The 20,994-nt window shown below is 44.6% G+C and overlaps 1 protein-coding gene across 1 annotated transcript in view; it reads left to right on the top strand.

The window, feature by feature from the left end:
* The window catches only part of SETX (senataxin), a 56,963-nt gene that overhangs the window by 12,802 nt on the left and 23,167 nt on the right, over nt 1–20,994 (top strand). Inside the window, exons 7-14 of the mRNA XM_060757140.2 lie at nt 1,487–1,664; nt 4,673–4,763; nt 7,628–10,903; nt 12,090–12,192; nt 13,808–13,993; nt 14,080–14,306; nt 16,434–16,601; nt 18,212–18,368. Of these exons, the coding sequence (XP_060613123.2) occupies nt 1,487–1,664; nt 4,673–4,763; nt 7,628–10,903; nt 12,090–12,192; nt 13,808–13,993; nt 14,080–14,306; nt 16,434–16,601; nt 18,212–18,368 (4,386 nt within the window). The remainder of the gene's footprint in view (nt 1–1,486; nt 1,665–4,672; nt 4,764–7,627; nt 10,904–12,089; nt 12,193–13,807; nt 13,994–14,079; nt 14,307–16,433; nt 16,602–18,211; nt 18,369–20,994) is intronic.

Below are 20,994 nucleotides of genomic sequence, written 5' to 3'. Positions count from 1 at the left end.
ACACCTTCTCAGACTGAGGTTTATCTCACACTGAGGCGAAGTGACACTGAGGCCTTTCTCCCACTGAGACCTCCTCACACAAAGACCTTCTCAGACTGAGGTTTGTCTCACACTAAGGCGAACTAACACAGAGACTTTTCTCCCACTGAGGCCTTCTCACACAGACACCTTCTCAGACTGAAGTTTCTCTCACACTGAAGCAAACTAACACTGAGGCCTTTCTCCCACTGAGGCTTTCTCACACAGACACCTTCTCAGACTGAGGTTTCTCGCACACTGAGGCGAACTAACACTGAGACCTTTCTCCCACTGAGGCCTTTCTCCTACTGACGCCTCCTCACACAGAGACCTTCTCAGACTGAAGTTTCTCTCACACTGAAGCGAACTAACACTGAGACCTTTCTCCCACTGAGGCCTTTCTCCTACTGACGCCTCCTCACACAGAGACCTTCTCAGACTGAGGTTTCTCTCACACTGAGGCAAGCTAACACTGAGGCCTTTTTCCCACTGAGGCCTTTTCACACAGACACCTTCTCAGACTGAGGTTTCTCTCACACTGAGGCGAACTAACACTGAGGCCTTTCTTCCACTGAGGCCTTTTCACACAGACACCTTCTCAGACTGAGGTTTCTCTCACACTGAGGCGAACAAACATTGAGGCCTTTCTCCCACTGAGGCCTTTTCACACAGAGACATTCTCAGACTGAGGTTTCTCTCACACTGAGGCAAGCTAACACTGAGACCTTTCTCCCACTGAGGCCACATGTAGAGACCCTCTCAGACTGAGGTTTCTCTCACACTGAGGCGAACTAACACTGAGGCCTTCTCACACAGACACCTTCTCAGACTGAGGTTTCTCTCACACTTAGGCAAACTAACACTGAGACCTTTCTCCCACTGAGGCCTCCTCACACAGAAACCTTCTCAGACTGAGGTTTCTCTCACACTGAGGCGAATTAACACTGATACCTCTCACAGACTGACAGCTACTAAGCTACATAAATATATTGCTTATATAGAGCTGCAACTTTTGCTGAGTCATTGCCTCCATTTAACCCTTTCAGTTTTTGTTATTAAAAATACCTAGTTAATTTTTAATATATCTTATTTAGTAAATATATTTACTGAATATATTTATTTAGTAAATATATTTACTATATATTTAGTATTATTATTATTATTATTATTATTATTATTATTATTGAATCCTAGAGTTGGAAGAGATCTCCCCCCCCCCCCCCCCCAGGGCCATCGAGTCCAATCCCCTTCTTGTAGGCAGGAAAAGCACAATCCGATCCCTCCCAAGAGATGGCCATCCACCCTCATAGACATTAGCAGGTTCATTGAGAAATACAACTATAGAAGCAAAAGTTGGAAGAGACCTCCAAGGACCATCCAGTCCAGCCCCCTTCTGCTATCAAGGGGAAAGCACCATCCGATCTCTCCCAGCAGATGGTCATCCAGCCTGAACCTATCTCTTTTCCAGATGATGGCAGCAACGACCCTTTCTGGCCCGCGCTCCACTGTTTCATGGTGATCTTGGACAAGCTGGGCTCTAAAGTCTGGGGGCAGCTCATCGACCCCATCCAGGCCTTCCAGACCATCATCAACAACGCCAGTTACAAGAAGGAGATCGAGAGCATCCGCCAGAGCTGCCGAACCAGGTCGGTCCTTGGCTCCCCCTTTTGTGTGATCTGTCCTGGAAGAAAATGGGGCAAAATAGAGCAGTGCGAAGCGACTGAGGCCAAGTGAAGCCGGATCGGCGGAGCACATTTTGAGTTGTTCCTGTTGTTATTTTTGCTCAGAGTTCTTGTTGTCTTCAAGCTGCATTGAGTCTCTTTTTTAGAGAAAGTTGGATATCTCTGTATAATAAAAGGGATAATAATAATAATAATAATAATAATAATAATTATTATTATTATTATTATTATTATTTTATTATCCGTCTCTCCTTGCGACTCAAGGTCAACGTTTCACAATAACTTATTTATTTTTTTATTAATTTTTATTATTTTTAATTTATTATTATTATTATTTATTTATTTACTGGATTTCTATATCACTCTTCTCATCCCTGGGGGGAATCAGAGTGGTGCACAACATGGCAAAAATTAAATGCCGAACATACATACAAAAGCAATACATAACATAACTAAAATGAATTAACATATAAATATGAATTAGAACCATTAAAACACTATATATAGAAACATCATAGCATAAACATAGAGCATATTAAACATTGAACCAGTCCCAATATTATTATTTTATTACCCATCTCTGCTTGCGGGGTTGAGGCCAAAGTTTCATGATAATAGTAATTATTATTATTATTATTACCCATCTCTGCTTAAGGCCAAAGTTTCACAATAGTAGGAATAATAGTAATAATAGTAATTATTATTATTTTATTACCCATCTCTGCTTGCGGTTTGAGGCCAAAGTTTCACAATAATAGGAATAATAGTAATTATTATTTTATTACTCATCTCTGCCTGCGGCCTGAAGCCAAAGTTTCACAATAACAGGAATAATAATAATAATAATAATAATAATAATAATTTTATTTTGCGTCTCTCATTGCAGCCTGAGGCCAATATTTTATAATAATAATACTAATAATAATAATTTATTACTTATCTCTCCTTGCGACTTGAGGCCAATGTTTCATGATAATAGTAATAATAAAAATAATTTTATTATTACCCATCTCTCCTTGTGGCTCATGGCCAAAGTTTCATGATAAGAATAATAATAATAATGATTATGATGATTATGATTATGTGTGTCTCCTTGTGGCTGGAGACCAAAGTTTTTGTATAAGAAGAAGAAGGAGGAGGAGGAGGAGCATCTCATAATACACTGAATTCACAAAAATTGAGAATAGATTAGATTAATAGGTATTCAGTTACTGTTGCTCCTCTTAATAATGATGATAATAGAAATAGATTAATAGGTGGTCAGTTACTGTTGCTCCTCTTAATAATGATGATAATCATTTTACTACCCGTCTCTCCTTGTGGCTCGAGGCCAAAGTTTCACAACAATAGTAGTAGTCATAGTAATAATAATAATGGTTTTATTACCTGTCTCTCCTTGCAACTTGAAGCCAAAGTTTCACTATAATAGCAATATTCATTATAGTTATTATTATTTTATTACCCATCCCTCCTTGTGGCTCAAAGCCAGAGTTTCACAATAATAGTAGTAGTAGTAGTAGTAGTAGTAGTAGTAGTTTATTACCCATCTCTCATTATTATTATTATTATTATTATTATTATTTTACAACCCATCTTTTCGGGATTGTGGCGCAGCTGGCTGAGTGTCAGCTGCATTAAGATCACTCTGACCAAAAGGTCATGAGTTCGAAGCCAGGTTGGAGTGGGTTTCCAACCAATTGTGTAGCCTGTTGTTGACCTTTGCAACCCGAAAGACAGTTGCATCTGTCAAGTAGGAAAATTAGGTACCACCTTAAAGTGTGGGGAGGCTAAATTAACTAATTTATGAGACCATAAAAAAGACTCCAGCAAAGCACTCCAGCAAAAAGCATGCGGGGAATGTGGAAGTACTTCATCAGTGTCGCAGATGGACGATGAAAGCGGCCAGAAAAAGTTAAATAGCCTCTGTCTATGTCTGTATATGTTGTATGTCAAAATTGGCATTGAATGTTTGCCATATATATGTGTTCACTGTAATCCGCCCTGAGTCCCCTGCGGGGTGAGAAGGGCGGAATATAAAAGCTGTAAATAAATAAATTCTTGCAGCTTGAGGCCAAAGTTTCACAATAGTAGTAGTAATAATTTTATTACCCATCTCTCCTTGTGGCTCGAGGCCCAAGTTTCATGATACTACTACTACTACTACTACTACTAATAATAATAATAATTATTATTATTATTATTTACTAGCCATCTGTTCTTGTGGCTTGAGGCCAGTTTCATGGTTTGTTTGTTTGTTTTTTGCCATGCCAGGAGCGACCTGAGAAACTGCAAGTCGCTTCTGGTGTGAGAGAATTGGCCGTCTGCAAGGACGTTGCCCAAGGGACGCCCGGATGATTTTGATGTTTTATCATCCTTGTGGGAGGCTTCTCTCGCATGAGGAGCTGGACCTGATAGAGGGAGCTCATCCGCTTCTCCCCGGATTTGAACCTGCGACCTGTCAGTCTTCAGTCCTGCCGGCACAGGGGTTTAACCCACTGCGCCACCAGGGGCTCCTAGTTTCATGGTGATTGTGATAACAACAACAACAACATTCAATAAGTAAAACACAAGACATATAAAGCAGGATACACACAGTTAAAAATGCAGGTTATAATTCCCTGATAAAATTCAAGTTTAATAACTGGTAGAGTTGGGGAGACAGAGGATGGTGGGAGTTGTAGTTTACCCACCTCATCCTGCATTTTCCAATGTTTATCCTTACCAAAACCCCTAAACCGGGCATCGCTGTGTAACTAAGCTAGTAAGTAATAATAATAATAACAATAATAATAATAATAATAATATTGTTTAATATTGCTTTAATTGTTTTTAATTTGCTTTAGGTTTGTATTGTCATGTTGTGTATTGAGGCCTTGGCCTTTGTAAGCCGCATCGAGTCCTTCGGAAGATGCTAGCGGGGTACAAATAAACTTAATAATAATAATAATAATAATAGTAATATCCTTTTGAAGGACCAAATCGGAGCCACCATCGGATTACGGTGATGAAATGGTGACCTGCAGCCAGATTGTATATAATTTCCACCCAGAAAGGCCCAGCAAAGTAAGTTCCAGAAAGTGTGGTTATATCATGCTATCTAGAGAAAATAAGCAGTCGAAAGGAGTGTGAGGTTCGCAAACTAGTTGCTGTAGTTACACGTATGTTGTATGTACACGTTAATGCAGGTATGCATTACATTTGTGTTTTCTTGACGTCGTACTGTTGTATGTTTTACTGGCTAGTTCACTGCTTCGTTTTAGAGAGATATATTGTTAAAAAATTGCTTCTGAATAAAAGTTTCTTTGGGAGGGCTTTGATGGTGTCCTTCCCTTATTGCAGAAGGGGGTTGGATGATGATGATGATGATTATTATTATTAAGCAGAGGTAGGATGGACATCTGTCGGGAGGGCCTTCATTGTGCTCCTTTATAGCAGAAGCGGATTGGGCCGCATTGGCCTTTGGCGTCACTTCCAACTCTAGGATTCTATTATTGTTCTTGTTGTTATTAAGGAAAGGCTGGATGGCAACCTGTCAGGAGGGCTTTGATTGTGTCCTTTTATGGCAGAAGGGGATTGGACCGGATGCCCTTTGGGGTCTCTTCCAATTCTGGGATTCTGTTGTTGTTGTTGTTAGTTGTAATTTTTAAGCAGATACTCAATGGACATCTGTCTGCAAGTTTCTGTTGTGTCTTCCATTATGGCAGATGGCAGGACTGAATGACCTTAGGGGTCTCTTCCAACCCTAGGATCCTATGATCCAGAGACTGGATGACCATCTGTCACGAGGGCTTGGATGGTGTCCTTCCTGATAAAGAGGGTTGGATTTAATGGCCTTTGGACCCCTATGATTCTGAGGCTGGATGGCTATCTGTCAGGAGAGCTTTAATGGTGTCCTTCATGGTAGAAGAGGTTGGGTTGAATGCCCTTTAGAGCCTCTTCTAGCTCTATGATCCAGAGCCTGGAAGACTATCTGTCGGGAGGGTTTCGGTTGTGTCTCTTTTTAGGCCAGATGGACTGAATCACCTTTAGAGTCTCTTCCAACCCTAGGATTCTGCGATCCAGAGACTGGATGGCCATCTGTCAGGAGGGCTTGGATAGTTTCCTTCGTGGTGGAAGAGGGTTGGATTGAATTGGGAGGGATAGCCAATACTCCAGAAGACAGAAGCAGAATTCAAAACAATCTTAACAGATTAGAGAGATGAAGGGCCAAAACTAACAAAATGAAGTTCAAGAGGGACAAATGCAAGAGACTCCACTTAGGCAGAAAAAATGAAATGCAAAGATACAGAATGGGGGACGATGCCTGGCTCGAGAGCAGTACGTGTGAAAAAGATATTGGGGTCCTTGTTGACAACAAGTTAAACATGAGCCAACAATGTGATGCAAAAAAAAAAAAAAGCCAATGGGGTTTTGGCCTGCATCAATAGGAGCATAGTGTCTAGATCCAGGGAAGTCATGCTCTCCATGCTCTGTTCTGCTTGGTTAGACCACACCTGGAATATTGTGTCCAATTCTGTGCACCACAATTGAAGAGAGATATTGACGAGCTGGAATGTGTCCAGAGGAGGGTGACTAAAATGATCAAGGGTCTGGAGAACAAGCTCTATGCGGAGCGGCTTAAGGAGCTGAGCATGTTTAGCCTGAAGAAGAGAAGGCTGAGAGGAGACATGATAGCCATGCATAAATATGTGAGAGGAAGTCATAGGGAGGAGGGAGCAAGCTTGTTTTCTGCTGCCCTGGAGACTAGCATGCAATGGAGCAATGGCTTCAAACTACAAGAAAGGAGATTCCATCTGAACATTAGGAAGAACTTCCTGGCTGTGAGAGCCGTTCAGCAGTGGAACTCTATGATCCAGAACCTGGAAGACTATCTGTCAGGAGGGTTTCAGTTGTGTCTCTTTTTAGGCCAGATGGACTGAATCACCTTTAGAGTCTCTTCCAACCCTAGGATTCTGCGATCCTAGGATTCTGTGTGGTGGAGGCTCCTTCTTTGGAAGCTTTTAAACAGAGGCTGGATGGCCATCTGTCAGGGGTGCTTTGAATGCAATTTTCCTGCTTCTTGGTAGAAAGGGGTTGGACTGGATGGCCCATGAGCTCTCTTCCAACTCTATGATTCTATGATTCTAATGTCCGTTGGAGCCTCTTCCAACCCTAGGCTCCTATGATCCAGAAGCTGGATGGTGATCTGTCAGGAGGGGTTCAATTGTGTATCCCCTTAGGGCAGATAGTTGGACTGAATTACCTTTAGAGTCTCTTCCAACCCTAGGTTTCTGTGATCCAGAGGCTGGGTGGCCATTTGTCAGGAGGGCTTGGGTGGTGTAGAAGAGGGTTGAATTGAATGGCTTTTGGAGGCTCTTCCAACTGTAGGATCCTATGATCCAGAGGCTGGATGGTGATCTGTCAGGAGGGGTTCAATTGTGTCTCCCCTTGGGGCAGATCGTTGGACAGAATTACCTTTAGAGTCTCTTCCAAACCTAGGTTTCTGTGATCCAGAGGCTGGGTGGCCATCTGTCCGGAGGGCTTGGGTGGTGTAGAAGAGGGTTGAATTGAATGGCTTTTGGAGGCTCTTCCAAATGTAGGATCCTATGATCCAGAGGCTGGATGGTGATCTGTCAGGAGGGGTTCAATTGTGTCTCCCCTTGGGGCAGATCGTTGGACAGAATTACCTTTAGAGTCTCTTCCAACCCTAGGTTTCTGTGATCCAGAGGCTGGGTGGCCATCTGTCAGGAGGGCTTGGGTGGTGTAGAAGAGGGTTGAATTGAATGGCTTTTGGAGGCTCTTCCAACTCTAGGATCCTATGATCCAGAGGTTGGATGGCCATCTGTCGGGGGGATTCAAATGAGGCTGGCCTGGATGGCCCTTGGGGCCTCTATGTTCCTATGAGATGCGAGAGGTGACTCTCTCTCTCTCTCTGGCTCCCATTTCAGGAGGCCGGCCGCCGGACAGCCACGTGCCCCGATTACTGCCCCAACCTGTACGAAGACATGCAGACGCTGACAGACATGTTCCAGTGTGACGTGGGGCGGGACATGCGCCTGCACAACAGCACCTTCCTGTGGTTCGTGCCCTTTGCTCACTCCCTGACGGACCTGAAGGACCTGGGCATGGCCTACAGCGTGGCAATCATGCACCACCTCTGTGCAGAGGTCCGGGGCATCCTGGCCGGAGAGGCAGCGGCACTGGGGACTTGCGACAAGGTCTCCGAATTCTTCATTTGGATCCTGGTCTCGGTGGTGGAGCTCAACTTCAAGCGCAGCTGCTTGCACTCCTTGTGGGTCAGCTCCGAGAACTGGGTGGAGGTGGTGGTCAAGTGTGTCCAGCTGCCCAGGACCGTGTTTTCCTCCTGCGGGACAAACTGGATGCCCTCTCAGGAGCCCCCCTCAGTGCAGCTGGCCTGCATGAGCCTCATCCGGAACATCCTGAAGGAGGGCTTCCAGGTTGGGCAGAGGAATACCCGCTTCCTGGACGAGCTCAACCTGCTGAGGCGCAACCGGGAAGATTGGAAGCTGAGCCCCGCACACGCCAAGGAGTTGCAGGAGTGCCTCAAGCACATCATCCGGAGCCTCTGGCGGAGGTCGGCAATGCCCCCCGCTTTCGCCCAAGAGCCCCCGCCGTTCCCGAGGGGCAGGGAAGACGCTCTTGCAGGAACGGCTCTTCCTTTCGTCAACATTAAGCAGGAACCCGGCAACAGCTTGGCCCTAGGCGTCTCGAGCCCTGAGCAAACTTGGGGCCAGAGAAACAGAAACCAGGGTGCCGTGGATTCAGGGCCGAAATCCAGCCTCCATCAAGGCTCTCGCCAACTTGAAGAAAAAAGACCCATACCTCCCACTGAGAAGAGTGACAGCGATGCCTCGGAAGGAAAGACAGGCCCGACAAGCAGATCCAAGACGTCAGACCTGACTTTGAAATTGAAACGGTTGGTTGATAACATGAACAGGAGGGACAACTGTTTGGAGCACGAGAAAGATGGTGGCAAGGGTCTCCAAAGGACAAAGGCCAGCGTTATTGGAAGTGGCCAGTCCAGCTCAACCTCAGGCCGCGTCCTATCCATCAAACAAGAGCCGGAGGAGCATCTGACGGAGCTTAGAAGCGCCTCTGGAGCGGAAGGGAGTTCGGAGGAGAGCAGCAGCGAGGACGAGACAGCGGACATGCCTCTCTCTCAGCTCAGGAAGGAGTTGATGAGGAAGAGGGTGGCTTCGGACACCGTCCGGTTGGACCGCGACCTCCGCCGGTTGTCCCTGGCCACCAAAGTCAACACCTTACCTTCGGACTCCAGCCAGGAAGACAGCCCTTGCGATCAGGATCGAATTGAGAGGAAGGTCCGGGGTGCCACAAGGACCTGGCTCGAGAGCAGCAAGTCTCCATCCGACGTGGAAACACCCCTGATAAAGGTCATTGTCATTTCAGACGCTTCTTCGGATGAAGAGGAAAACAAAGCCAACGCATCAGAGAGCACGAGACAGAAGGGAGAGTGCACGGCGACGTCCCCGAATCCCCCATCACCCTGTGAGGTCATTGAATCCCAGTGCTTCGAGTTCGAAACTGAGGACGATATTTACTCTGCTTGGCAAGACAGCCAGGCCTATAATGAGGCAGAGAAGCCACCAGCAAAGGGTTCCTCCTCCCTGAAGATATCCGATTCAGAGAACGCCAGGCAGCTCAACGAATGGGGCTACGACACAGACTACCTTGGTGATGAAATCGTGGAGAACACGGCGAATGAGACCGATCAGTGGGAGAAGGACAAGGAGGAAGGTAAGACCAAGCCTCAAGAACTGCACTCAAATTGTGTAAACAACAGGGAACGCTCCAGACATAAGGATCCAGGTCCATCAACATTGGCTGGTCCTTCATCATCAACATCTAGAAAGTCTGCAAGTAGAATGGAGAAGAGTTTGGTGGCCAAAGCAACTAAGAAGATCCCTGAGCAAAGAGGCATCGGCAGCAGCAAATCGCCCCGCTCGACGCCGGCCGTTGTGCCTCCAAAGAAGGTCCACACGTTTCCTAGCCCGACGCGGCTGACAGAGAAACTGGGCCTGAGCAAAAGGGTGCGAAGGGCGGCGGACCTGTCACAGCGCACGCAGGACAGCATCACGAAGCTGCGCCAGCATGGGAAGGCGGCTGGGGAGCTCCCAGAGCAGCGCAAGGCCAAACTGATCCAGCCTCAGTTCCTGGCCGATCGGAACAAGAAGATGCTCACCTGCCAGGACCGGTACTTGCTCAACCACTGGAAGCAGAAAGAGCGGGAGGAGGCGGCGGCGGGCAGGAAGCCGTGCGCGGCATCGACGGCCCGGACCGCCAAAGGCAAAGGCGCTCCCGCGGAGGGGAACCCATCCCGGAAACCTTTGCGGAAGAGTTCGATAGAGGCAAAGGCAACTCCGTTAGTCTCTCCGACCCTGAAAGAATCCACCCCTTCAAATGTCCAAAAAACTGTCCCAAGTGATGCGCATCCTCCTGTGTCCGGAAGCAGTAAAACGGCCATCACGGTCATCCCTTGCAACAAGGACCCGGTTTTGAAAGACGTAAATGGGGATGCGAGCGGAGACGACGATGCCTTATTTCTGACCCAGAGGGACCCGGTGCCCATGGAGCTGTGTTCACAAATGGACGCCGGACCTCCTGAGACCCCCCAGATCCTCCCTTTGCAAGGGGGGACCTCAGCTGAAAAGGGGCCCCCGGAGCCTCCAGAGCATGTCTTCGCCAAGCCCTCGCTGCCAGCCAAGCCCTCCACCACCAAGATCTTCAGCTCCGCCTCCTCTTCGCGCACAGCGCACCTCTCCAAGGAGCTCCAGAGCACCACCAAGCCTCCTGTGGCCCCCAGGAGCAAAGCGGTGGCTGCCCTTCGCACCACGGAAGCCCCAAAGCCCAAGATCCCAAAGAATGTCCTTCAGCCCCAGAACCTGAACCACCGCCCTCCGCAGAACAGTGGCCGGGTGCTGCCGCCTGTCGCCGCCGTGGCCCCTCAGCCAGATTCCCGGCAGAAGAACAGCGTCGGCGTTGGCAGCGTCCAGCACCGGGATCACAGCCTTTTCATCAAAGAGGTTCTGAAGTGGAGCTATGATATGTTTGCCCACATCGGTCAGCTGGGACCGCCGGACCACCTCCTCCGCTCGGTGGTGGCCTCTGTCCCGCTCTGCTTCAGGGATTACAACGAGTACTTTGATACCTTCTTCCCTCTGATGATGCTGAACGCCTTCGAAGAGGTGAGTCTTGGGCCCTTGTCCAGGATGCATTTAGGCATACAGGCAGCCCCCAAGTTACGATTGAGAAAGGTTACTGTAAGGTTGTTCATAAGCCGAATTTGTATGCAAGCCGGAATAGTGGAACTCCAGCCTCTATTATATTGTTTACTAGCTGTACCCGCCACACATTGCTGTGGCCAACCTTCCCTCCCTCTTTCTCTCCTTCTTTCCCTCCTTCCTTCGCTCCCTCTTTCCTTCCTTCCCTTTTCTTCTTTCCTTCTCTCCTTCCTTCCTTCCCTACCTCTTTCCTTCCTTCCCCCCTTTTCTTTTTCTTCCTCTTTCTCTTCTTTCTTCTCTACCTCTTTCCTTCCTTCTCTTTCCTTCTTTCCTTCCCTTCCTCTTTTTCTCCTTCTTTCCCTCCTTCCTTCACTCCCTCTTTCCTTCCCTACCTCTTTCCTTCCTTCTCTGCTTCCCCTTTTCCTTTCTTTTTCTCTCCTTTCCTCCTCTGTGTCTTTCCTTCCTTCCTTCGCTTTTTGCTTCCATCCTTCCTTCTCTCTTTCCTTCCCTCCCTCTTTTTCTCCTTCTTTCCCTCCTTCCTTCGCTCCCTCTTTCCTTCCTTTCCTTTTTTCTTTCCTTATCTCCTTCTCCCTTTTCCTTTTCCTTCCTTTCTCTCCTCCTTCTCTACCTCTTCCTTCCTTTGCTTTTTGCTTCCATCCTTCCTTCTCTCTCTTTCCTTTTTCCTTCCCTCCCTCTTTTTCTCCTTCTTTCCCTCCTTCCTTTGTTCCCTCTTTCCTTCCTTCCCTTTTTTCTTTCCTTCTCTCCTTCCTTCTCTCTTTCCTTGCTCCCTCCTTTTTCTTTTCTTTCCTCTTTCTCTCCTTTCTTCCTTCTCTACCTCTTTCCTTCCCTCCTTTGCTCTTTCCTTCTTTCTTTCTTTCTTTCTTTCTTTCTCCCCTTCTTTCTCCCCCTCTTCCTTCCCTTTTTTCTGTATTGTCATGGGGGGGAGGGTAATGAGTGATGGTCACTTGTTGGTCTGTTAGGGGTATAGTGTCCAAATTTGGTGTCAATTCGTCCAGTGGTTTTTGAGTTATGTTAATCCCACAAACGAACATTACATTTTTATTTATATGGATAGTTTATATGTTTTAGTTTTATGCCGGCATTGAATGTTTTCCATTGAATGTTGTGTTTCTCTCGCCGTTTCCTGCAGGCGGCCCAAGAATGGCAGGAGTACCAGAAGGCCAAGGAGCAGAAGCCGTTCTGCCTGAGTTTGCTGAACTTCAATGCGGACATGAATAAAGCAGATTTCATAGGTGGGAGGACCTTGGGATTCGGTTGGGATGGCTGGTGGGCAGCAAGGAGGATTATTATCACGACAAGGATAATTTCATTTTTTACAAAAGAGTTAAAATGCATCATCATAAAAATTCATATGTTAAAGGTTGCAATTAAGCCTCCTCACTTGGAGTCCTGAAGCAGAGGCTGGATGGCCATCTGTTAGGAGGGCTTTGATGGTGCTTTTCCTGCCTGGAAGAAATGGGGTTCGACTAGATGTCATTTGAGGGTCACTTCCAACTCTAAGATTCCATATGCCCCTTCTGCTTCCCCTCTCTTTCTTTCCTTCTTTCTCTTCTTTCTTGTCTTTTCTTTCTTTTTTCTCTTTCCTTCCTTTCTTCCTTCCTTCTCTTCTTTTTTCTTTTTTCTTTCTTTCCTTATTTTTCTTTCTTTCTCTTTCCTCCCTCTCTCCCTTCTTTCTCTTCTTTCTTTTTCCTTACTTCCTTTTTCTCTTCCTTTATTCTTTCCTTCTTTCACCCCTTCCTTCTCTTCCTTTCTTCCTTCCTTTCTTTCTCCCTCTTTCTTTCTCTTTCCTCCCTCCCTTCTTTCCCTTCCTTCCTTCCTTCCTTTATTCTTTCTTTCCCTCCCTCTTTCCTTCCTTGCTTCCATCATTCTTTCTTACTTACTCTTCCTTTCTTCATTTCTTTCTCTCTCTCCTTCCTCCTTTGTCTGTCTCTCTGTCTGTCTTTTTTCTTTCTCGTTCCTCCCTTCTCTTCCTTTCTTCATTCTTTCTTTCTTTCTTTCCATCCTCCTTTCCTTCTCTTCCTTTATTCTTTCTTTTTCTTTCCCTCTCTCTCTCCTTCCTTCCTTCTCTTCTTTTTTCTTTTTTCTTTCTTTCCTTATTTTTCTTTCTTTCTCTTTTGTCCCTCCCTCCCTTCTTTCTCTTCTTTCTTTTTCCTTACTTCCTTCTTCTCTTCCTTTATTCTTTCCTTCTTTCACTCCTTCCTTCCTTCTCTTCCTTTCTTTCTCCCTCTTTCTTTCTCTTTCCTCCCTCCCTTCTTTCCCTTCCTTCCTTCTCTTATTTCTATTTCCTTCCTTCCTTGTTTATCTTCATTTATTCTTTCTTTCCCTTCCTCCCTCCCTTCTTCCTTCCTTCCATCATTCTTTCTTACTTACTCTTCCTTCCTTCATTTCTTTCTCTTTCTCTCCCTCCTTCCTCCTTTGTCTTTCTTTCTTTCTTTCTTTCTTTCTTTCTTTCTTTCTTTCTTGTTCCTCCCTTCTCTTCCTTTCTTCTTTCTTTCTTTCCATCCTCTCTTCTTTCCTTCTCTTCCTTTATTCTTTCTTTTTTCTCTTTCTTTCCCTCTCTCCTTCCTTCCTTCCTTCCTTCCTTCCTTCCTTCCTTCCTTCCTTGTTTCTCTTCCTTTATTCTTTCTTTCCCTCCCTCTTTCCTTCCTTCCTTCCATCATTCTTTCTTACTTACTCTTCCTTCCTTCATTTCTTTCTCTTTCTCTCCCTCCTTCCTCCTTTGTCTGTCTGTCTTTCTTTCTTTCTTGTTCCTCCCTTCCTTCTCTTCCTTTATTCTTTCTTTCTCTTTCTTTCCCTCTCTCCCTCCTTCCTTCCTTCTTTCCTTCCTTCCTTCTCTTCTTTCTCCAGTGCACGTTCCCCAGAATGACCTGGACAGGCAGCTGCACCCGAAGGAGGATGACCTAGTCTTCCTGGAGGTCTCTGAGAAGCGCTCCTTTGGCGAAGAGGAGGCAGAGGAGGCAGCGAGTGCCAACCCAGTGCGCTTCGTGGGCCTTGTGACGCGCTTCTCCCAACCTCCACCAGCCCCTAACCCTGGTAAGTTCCTTCTCAGGTAGGGCGCAGTCGACATGTCCCCCCTTCCCTTGACCTGTGCTGTAGTTGTGCTTTGTTGCCACCCGCAGGAGGAAGGGACGAGCAGGCGGTGGTGTGCCACCTCTCGGTCCAGACGCAGGCCGACCTCTCTCGTGTGGACAAGCGGCTCCGGTGCCTGGTGGTCAGCTCCCTGGTGACGACGCAGCGGCGCTTCCGGGCCCTGCTTCTCCTCAACCGCAGCCCTCTGGCCAAGGCCCTGCTCAGCCCCAGCCCGGACGACTTCCGCCCGCGGGCCCTCCTCAGCCCCGAACCAGCCGTAAGTCTTTCATTACGGACTATGGGATTTTTCTCATAGAACCAAGGAGACTCCTGAGAAACTCCCTAAACTTGTCCTATTGATTTATTCTTGTTGCTTATTGTTATTTATATGCCGTGTATTGCACTCCTCTGACTTTAAACACCATACGGCTGAGTAAAGATGCAAGCAGTTTATTGAAGATACTTTAAAAGCAGTAGCAGTAAAAAGCAATCTTCAAACAGGTAAATCCAATCAGGTAGAAAGATAGCTAGAAACAAATAGTCCAGGAAATTAGTCCATCAGAGTTCATGAAAACAAATACTGAACCTTCCAAGGTAAAACCCCAAAACTTGAGCATGAATCAAACAAGGCACTTAGCACAGTAATCTATCCAAGGCGAGGCTTCCAGGGACCTGGGACAACGTCTTGACGCAATTCCAATGTTGCTTCGTCTGGCTTCAGATTCTGTACTTGGCACTTTTATCCCCTTGTTGTTGTTCATTCGTTCAGTCGTCTCCGACTCTTCGTGACCTCATGGACCAGTCCACGCCAGAGCTCCCTGTCGGCCGTCACCACCCCCAGCTCCTTCAAGGTCAGTCCAGTCACTTCAAGGATACCATCCATCCATCTTGTCCTTGGTCGGCCCCTCTTCCTTTTGCCTTCCACTTTCCCCAGTATAATTGTCTTCTCTAGGCTTTGCTGTCTCCTCATGATGTGACCAAAGTACTTCAACTTTGTCTCTAGTATCCTTCCCTCCAGTGAGCAGTTGGGCTTTATTTCCTGGAGGATGGACTGGTTGGATCTTCTCGCAGTCCAAGGCACTCTCAGAACTTTCCTCCAACACCACAGCTCCAAAGCATCTATCTTCCTTCGCTCAGCCTTCCCTTTCCTCCAGCACCCCTAATCTACTCTATATCTACTCTATATCCCAAGCAGCCAGGAATGGACTTCTTTTCTGCCTTGACTCTGTTATCATTCTTTCTCGCAATCTGGCAGCGCGCCTGAGAGTTTGTTTTGTTTGCCTGTGCCGACTGAAAGCACTTCTGCGCAGGGTTCCATACTTCGCACTTTAAGGACACAATTATTCAATCCTAAGGCATTCCACCAAAATGCAACTGTAGAGGAGAGTCTACTGAAAAAGCCAGTACCTGCCGCATACCAGTACTGCCATCTGTTGAGTTACGAAAGTGGAGGCATTATTTTTCATTCAACCCTCATACATGGAAATCAATCAATCAATCAATCTTGGCTAAACATGTATTAGAGGTTCTTGTAGGTTTTTTCGGGCTATAGAGCCATGTTCTAGAGGCATTTCTCCTGACATTTCGCCTGCATCTATGGCAAGCATCCTCAGAGGTTGTGAGGTCTGTTGGAAGTAGGAAAAATGGGTTTATATATCTGTGGAATGGCTGGGGTGGGGCAAGGAGCTCTTCCCTGCTGCAGTTAGGTGTGAATGTTTAGCTGATCACCTTCATTAGCATTTGAAGGCCTGCCTGAGCCTGGGAAAATCTGTTGCTGGGAGGTGTTAATCTGTGCCTGGTTTTTTCCTCTCTGTTGTTTAGCTGTTATAATTTTAGAGTTTTTTAATACTGGTAGCCAGATTTTGTTCATTTTCATGGTCTCTTCCTTTCTGTTGAAATTGTCCACATGCTTGTGGATTTCAGTGGCTTCTCTGTGTAGTCTGACATGGTGGTTGTTGGTGTGGTCCAGGCTCAGGCAGGCCTTCAAATGCTAATGAAGGTGGTCAGTTGAAACATTCACACCTAGCTCCAGCAGAGCTCCTTGCCCCACCCCAGCCATTCCACAGATATATAAACCCATTTTTCCTACTTCCAACAGACCTCACAACCTCTGAGGATGCTTGCCATAGATGCAGGCGAAACGTCAGGAGAAATGCCTCTAGAACATGGCTCTATAGCCCGAAAAAACCCACAAGAACCTAGTGATTCCAGCCATGAAAGCCTTCGACAATACATGTATTAGAGGTCTGCAAGCCACTCTTTCCTAAGAAGTCTGCAATTCCTGGCGTTTTTTCTCTAACTCCCAGAAGCGGAGGAGAACACAGGCCTTTGTGAGCATGCAGGCTGGAGAAGGGTTTGTGTCTTCCCAGTGTGACGACCCTTTGCTTCCTTCCGCCCTTTGCAGGCGTCTTCCGGGAGGGAATTCAACGAGGAGCAGCGCCGGGCCATCGAGGTGGCCTTCTCCATGGTGACGCAGCACCCTGCTCTACCCAAGATCTGCCTGGTCCATGGCCCGCCCGGGACGGGAAAGTCCAAGGCCATCGTCGGCCTCCTCCACCGCATCCTCAGCCAGGTCAGGCCCGTTGCCTCCTCGCATCGCATATTACTTTGCTATATTACATTATATTATTATTATATTGTTACATTATTATTATTATGGTATTAGATTGCTATATTATATTCTAATGTTATTCTGATACTAGGCGTTCCCTGCCATGTGTTGCTGTGGCCCAGTCTGTGTGTATGTGTTTTGTGTGTGTATATATTTGTGTATATGTGTATATATGTGTGTTTGCATATATATATATTAGGCTTGGGCGATCAAGAAAAAAATTGGTTCTAAACTCGTTTCGTTTCTAGGGTGCACTAGCGTTTTGAAATTCTGAGGACTTCTGAAATTTAAGATTTCAAAATTTCGAAATTTCGTAAATTACGAATTGATTCGTTAATGGCGGATGCGATTGTGCAATATGCTAAAAAAACCTCCAAATGGGACAGGGGGAACTTCTGAAGCTTCCCTCTCCCTCTGTTGTTGACTGTTGGTATGATAAAACTAACAACTATATTATATTATATTATATTATATTATATTATATTATATTATATTATATTATATTATATTATATTATATTATATTATTGTATATTACATTATATTATTATATATTATTATAATAATATAATATAATATTTATAATATAATATAATAATTTATTATATTATATTATATTATATATATTATATTATTATTATATTATTTGTATATTATATTATAATATATTATATTATATTATATTATAATATACAATTATAATATAGTATAATAATAATATAGTAATATAATATATAATATAATAATATAATATACAATACTATAATATAATAGTATTATAATAATATATTATATTATATATATTATAATATTATTATATAATATATTATATTATAATTGTATATTATATTATTACAAAATAATTACAAAAATTGGAAAAAATTGTTTCGATTCTTAATTACTCCTCACACTATTCCTGCATGGCTCGATATTGGACCGTAAGCTAATTTAAATACGAATCAATAACGAATTACGAAATTAACGAACTGGATCGCCCAAGCCTAATATATATCTATATAAATAAAAATGTAATGTTCGTTTGTGGGATTAACAGAACTCAAAAACCACTGGACGAATTGACACCAAATTTGGTCACAAGACACCTAACAACCCAATGTATGTCCTTCACTCAAAAAAAGGATTTTTTGTCATTTGGGAGTTGAAGTTGCTGGGATTTATAGTTTACCTGCAATCAAAGAGCGTTCTGAACCCCACCAACGATGGCATTGAACCAAATTTGGCACACAGTTCTCCCATAACTAACAGAAAATACTGAAAGGGTTTGGTGGGCAGTGTCCTTTGGTTTTGGAGTTGTAGTTCACCTACATCCAGAGAGCACTGTGGACTCAAACAATGACATAACATCATACACAGTCAGCCCCCTAAGTTATGAACAAGATGGGTTTTGGAGGTTTCTTTTTAAGTTGAATTTGTATGTAAGTCAGAACAGGGACATGTCTGAAGTTTAACTCCAGCTACACACACACACACACACACGTATATATTCTTTAAACTTGTTCAGCCTCCCTATGCTATCGAAAGCGAATATATATGTTTGTGTTTGCTCTGCAGAAGCCCGGGAAGGAGAACCCGGTGCAGCGCCTGAACGCCAAGATCAAGCGCAACCGGGTCCTGGTTTGCGCCCCGTCCAACGCCGCCGTGGACGACCTGATGAAGAAGATCATCCTGGAGTTCAAGGAGAAGTGCCAGGACAAGAACAGCCCCCAGGGTAGGCAGGCCTTGGCTTTGGCAGAATCCCTTTCAGAGAATGCAGCAGCTCAGGGGTGAAGTGGAACCCACAGATAGGGATCCGTTGAGGCAAAAATAATATGGTGCCCTGCCTTGAGTTGCAAGGAGAGGCGAGTAATACATTTATTATCATTATCATTATCATCATCATGAAACTTTGGCCTCGAGCTGCAAGGAGAGATGGGTAATACTATTATTTGAAACAACAAGATGAGTCCACAGCAGACACTCTGCCGGCTGTTGTATTGGATCACATGTCGGACACTTCCCAAGTGTCTGGGACTGTGTGATGTATCGGTGAATAATGCGTGCAGATCCCAGTAAGGTGGCCCTTTGCAGCCGGCAAATAATAATAATACTATTATTATTATTATTATTATTATTATTACTAGCTGTCCCCTGCCACGCGTTGCTGTGGCCCAGTCTGTTGATCTGGAAAATGGCCTTGGATGTCCTTAAGTATTTTCTGTTGGTCATGGGTGTTCTGTGTAGGAAGGTTGCTCCGATTCTGTCTCTTTGATTGTAGGTGAACTGTGAATCCCAGTGACTACAATTCCCAAATGTTAAGATCTATTTACCCCAAACTCCATCTGTGTTCATATTTGGGCGTATTGAGTGCTTGTGCCAAGTTTGGTCCAGATCCATCATTGTTTGAGTCCACAGTGCTCTCTGGATGTAGGTGAACTACAATTCCCAAACTCAAGGTCAATGCCCACCAAACCCTTCCAGTATTTTCTGTTGGTCGTGGGAGTTCTGTGTTCCAAGTTTGGTTCAATTCCATCATTGGTGGAGTTCAGAATGCTCTTTGAGTGTAGGTGAACTATAAATCCCAGCAACTACAACTCCCAAATGTCAAGGTCTATTTTCCCCAGACTCCGCCACATTTTAGCATATTGAGTATTCATGCCAAATTTGGTCCATATCCATCATTGTTTGAGTCCACAGTGCTCTCTGGATGTAGGTGAACTACAACTCCCAAACTCAAGGTCAATGCCTACCATACCCTTCCAGTATTTTCTGTTGGTCGTGGGAGTCCTGTGTGCCAAGTTTGGTTCAATTCCATCATTGATGGAGTTCAGAATGCTCTTTGAGTGTAGGTGAACTATAAATCCCAGCAATTACAACTCCCAAATGACAAAATCCTAATTTTTGAGTGATGGTCACTCCTTGTGTTGTGAGACATTTTGTTGCCAAATTTGGTGGGTATTGGCCCAGCGGTTCTTTTGTTTTTAAGCCACTTATTACGACATGAGCATTTTTATATATATATAGATGAAATTGGTCTTGAGCTACAAGGAAAGGTGAGTAATAAAATAATAATGATAATAATAATAATAATAATAATAATAGTAATAATAAGGAGAGGCAGGTAATAGATTTATTATTATTATTATTATCATCAGCATCATGAAACTTTGGCCTCAAGCTGCAAGGAGAGGTGGGTAATATTGTTATTATTATTATGAAACTGGTCTTGAGCTACAAGGAGAGGTGAGTGATAATAATAATAATAATAATGAGAGGCAGGTAATAAGATCTATTGTTATCATCATCATCATGAAACTTTGACCTCGAGCTGTAAGGAGAGGTGATTATTATTATTATTATTATTATTATTATTATTATTATTATTATCTTTTTGAAACCTTTGCCTTTATCCACAAGGAAAGATGGGCAATAAATATTTTTACTATTGTTATTGTTGTCATCATAAAACTTTGGCCTTGAACTGCAAGAAGCGCTGGGTAATGCAATAATAATAATAATAATTATTATTATTATTATGAAACTGGTTTTGAGCTACAAGGAGAGGCAGTAATATAAATAATACTAATACTAATAATGCTAATAACGTCTGCAAGGACGTTGCCCAGGGGACGCCCAGATGTTTTGATGTTTTTACAATCCTTGTGGGAGGCTTCTCTCATGTCCCCACATAGAGAGCTGGAGCTGATATTATTATTATTATTATTATTATGAAACTGGTTTTGAGCTACAAGGAGAGGCGGTAATATAAATAATACTAATAATGCTAATAATGCTAATAATAATAATAATAATAATAATAATAATATGTCTGACGTGTGATCCAATACAACAGCCAGCGGAGTGTCTGCTGTGGACTCATCTTGTGTTTCAAATAATAATAATAATAATAATAATGAGAGGTGGGTTATTATTATTGTCCTCTTTCTGCCAAGTTTGTATCCGTATCAGGGATGGGGCTGGTTGATTGGTTTGTATTGATCATTAATGCATCGTCGGAGCAAGGGATATTTCCATCTAATTTGAAACAGGCTGTGGTTCGCCCACTCCTCAAAAAGGCTTCCCTTGACTCCACGGTGCTGAGCAATTACAGGCCAATCTCCAACCTCCCTTTTTTGGGTAAGGTGCTGGAGCGGGTGGTCGCTTTCCAGCTCCAGAGCTTTTTGGATGATACCAACTACCTAGATCAGTCACAGTCTGGTTTCAGGCCTGGTCACGGCACTGAGACAGCCTTGGTCGCCTTGGTGGATGACCTCCACAGAGAGCTGTTGGTTCTCTTGGACATCTCAGCGGCTTTCGATACCATCAATCATGGTATCCTTCTGGGTCGTCTCTCTGGG

The sequence above is a fragment of the Anolis sagrei genome, chromosome 11 (genome assembly GCF_037176765.1).
Source record: "Anolis sagrei isolate rAnoSag1 chromosome 11, rAnoSag1.mat, whole genome shotgun sequence".
Classification (NCBI taxonomy): Eukaryota; Metazoa; Chordata; class Lepidosauria; order Squamata; family Dactyloidae; genus Anolis; species Anolis sagrei.
This window is presented reverse-complemented; position numbering and strand designations above follow the sequence as displayed.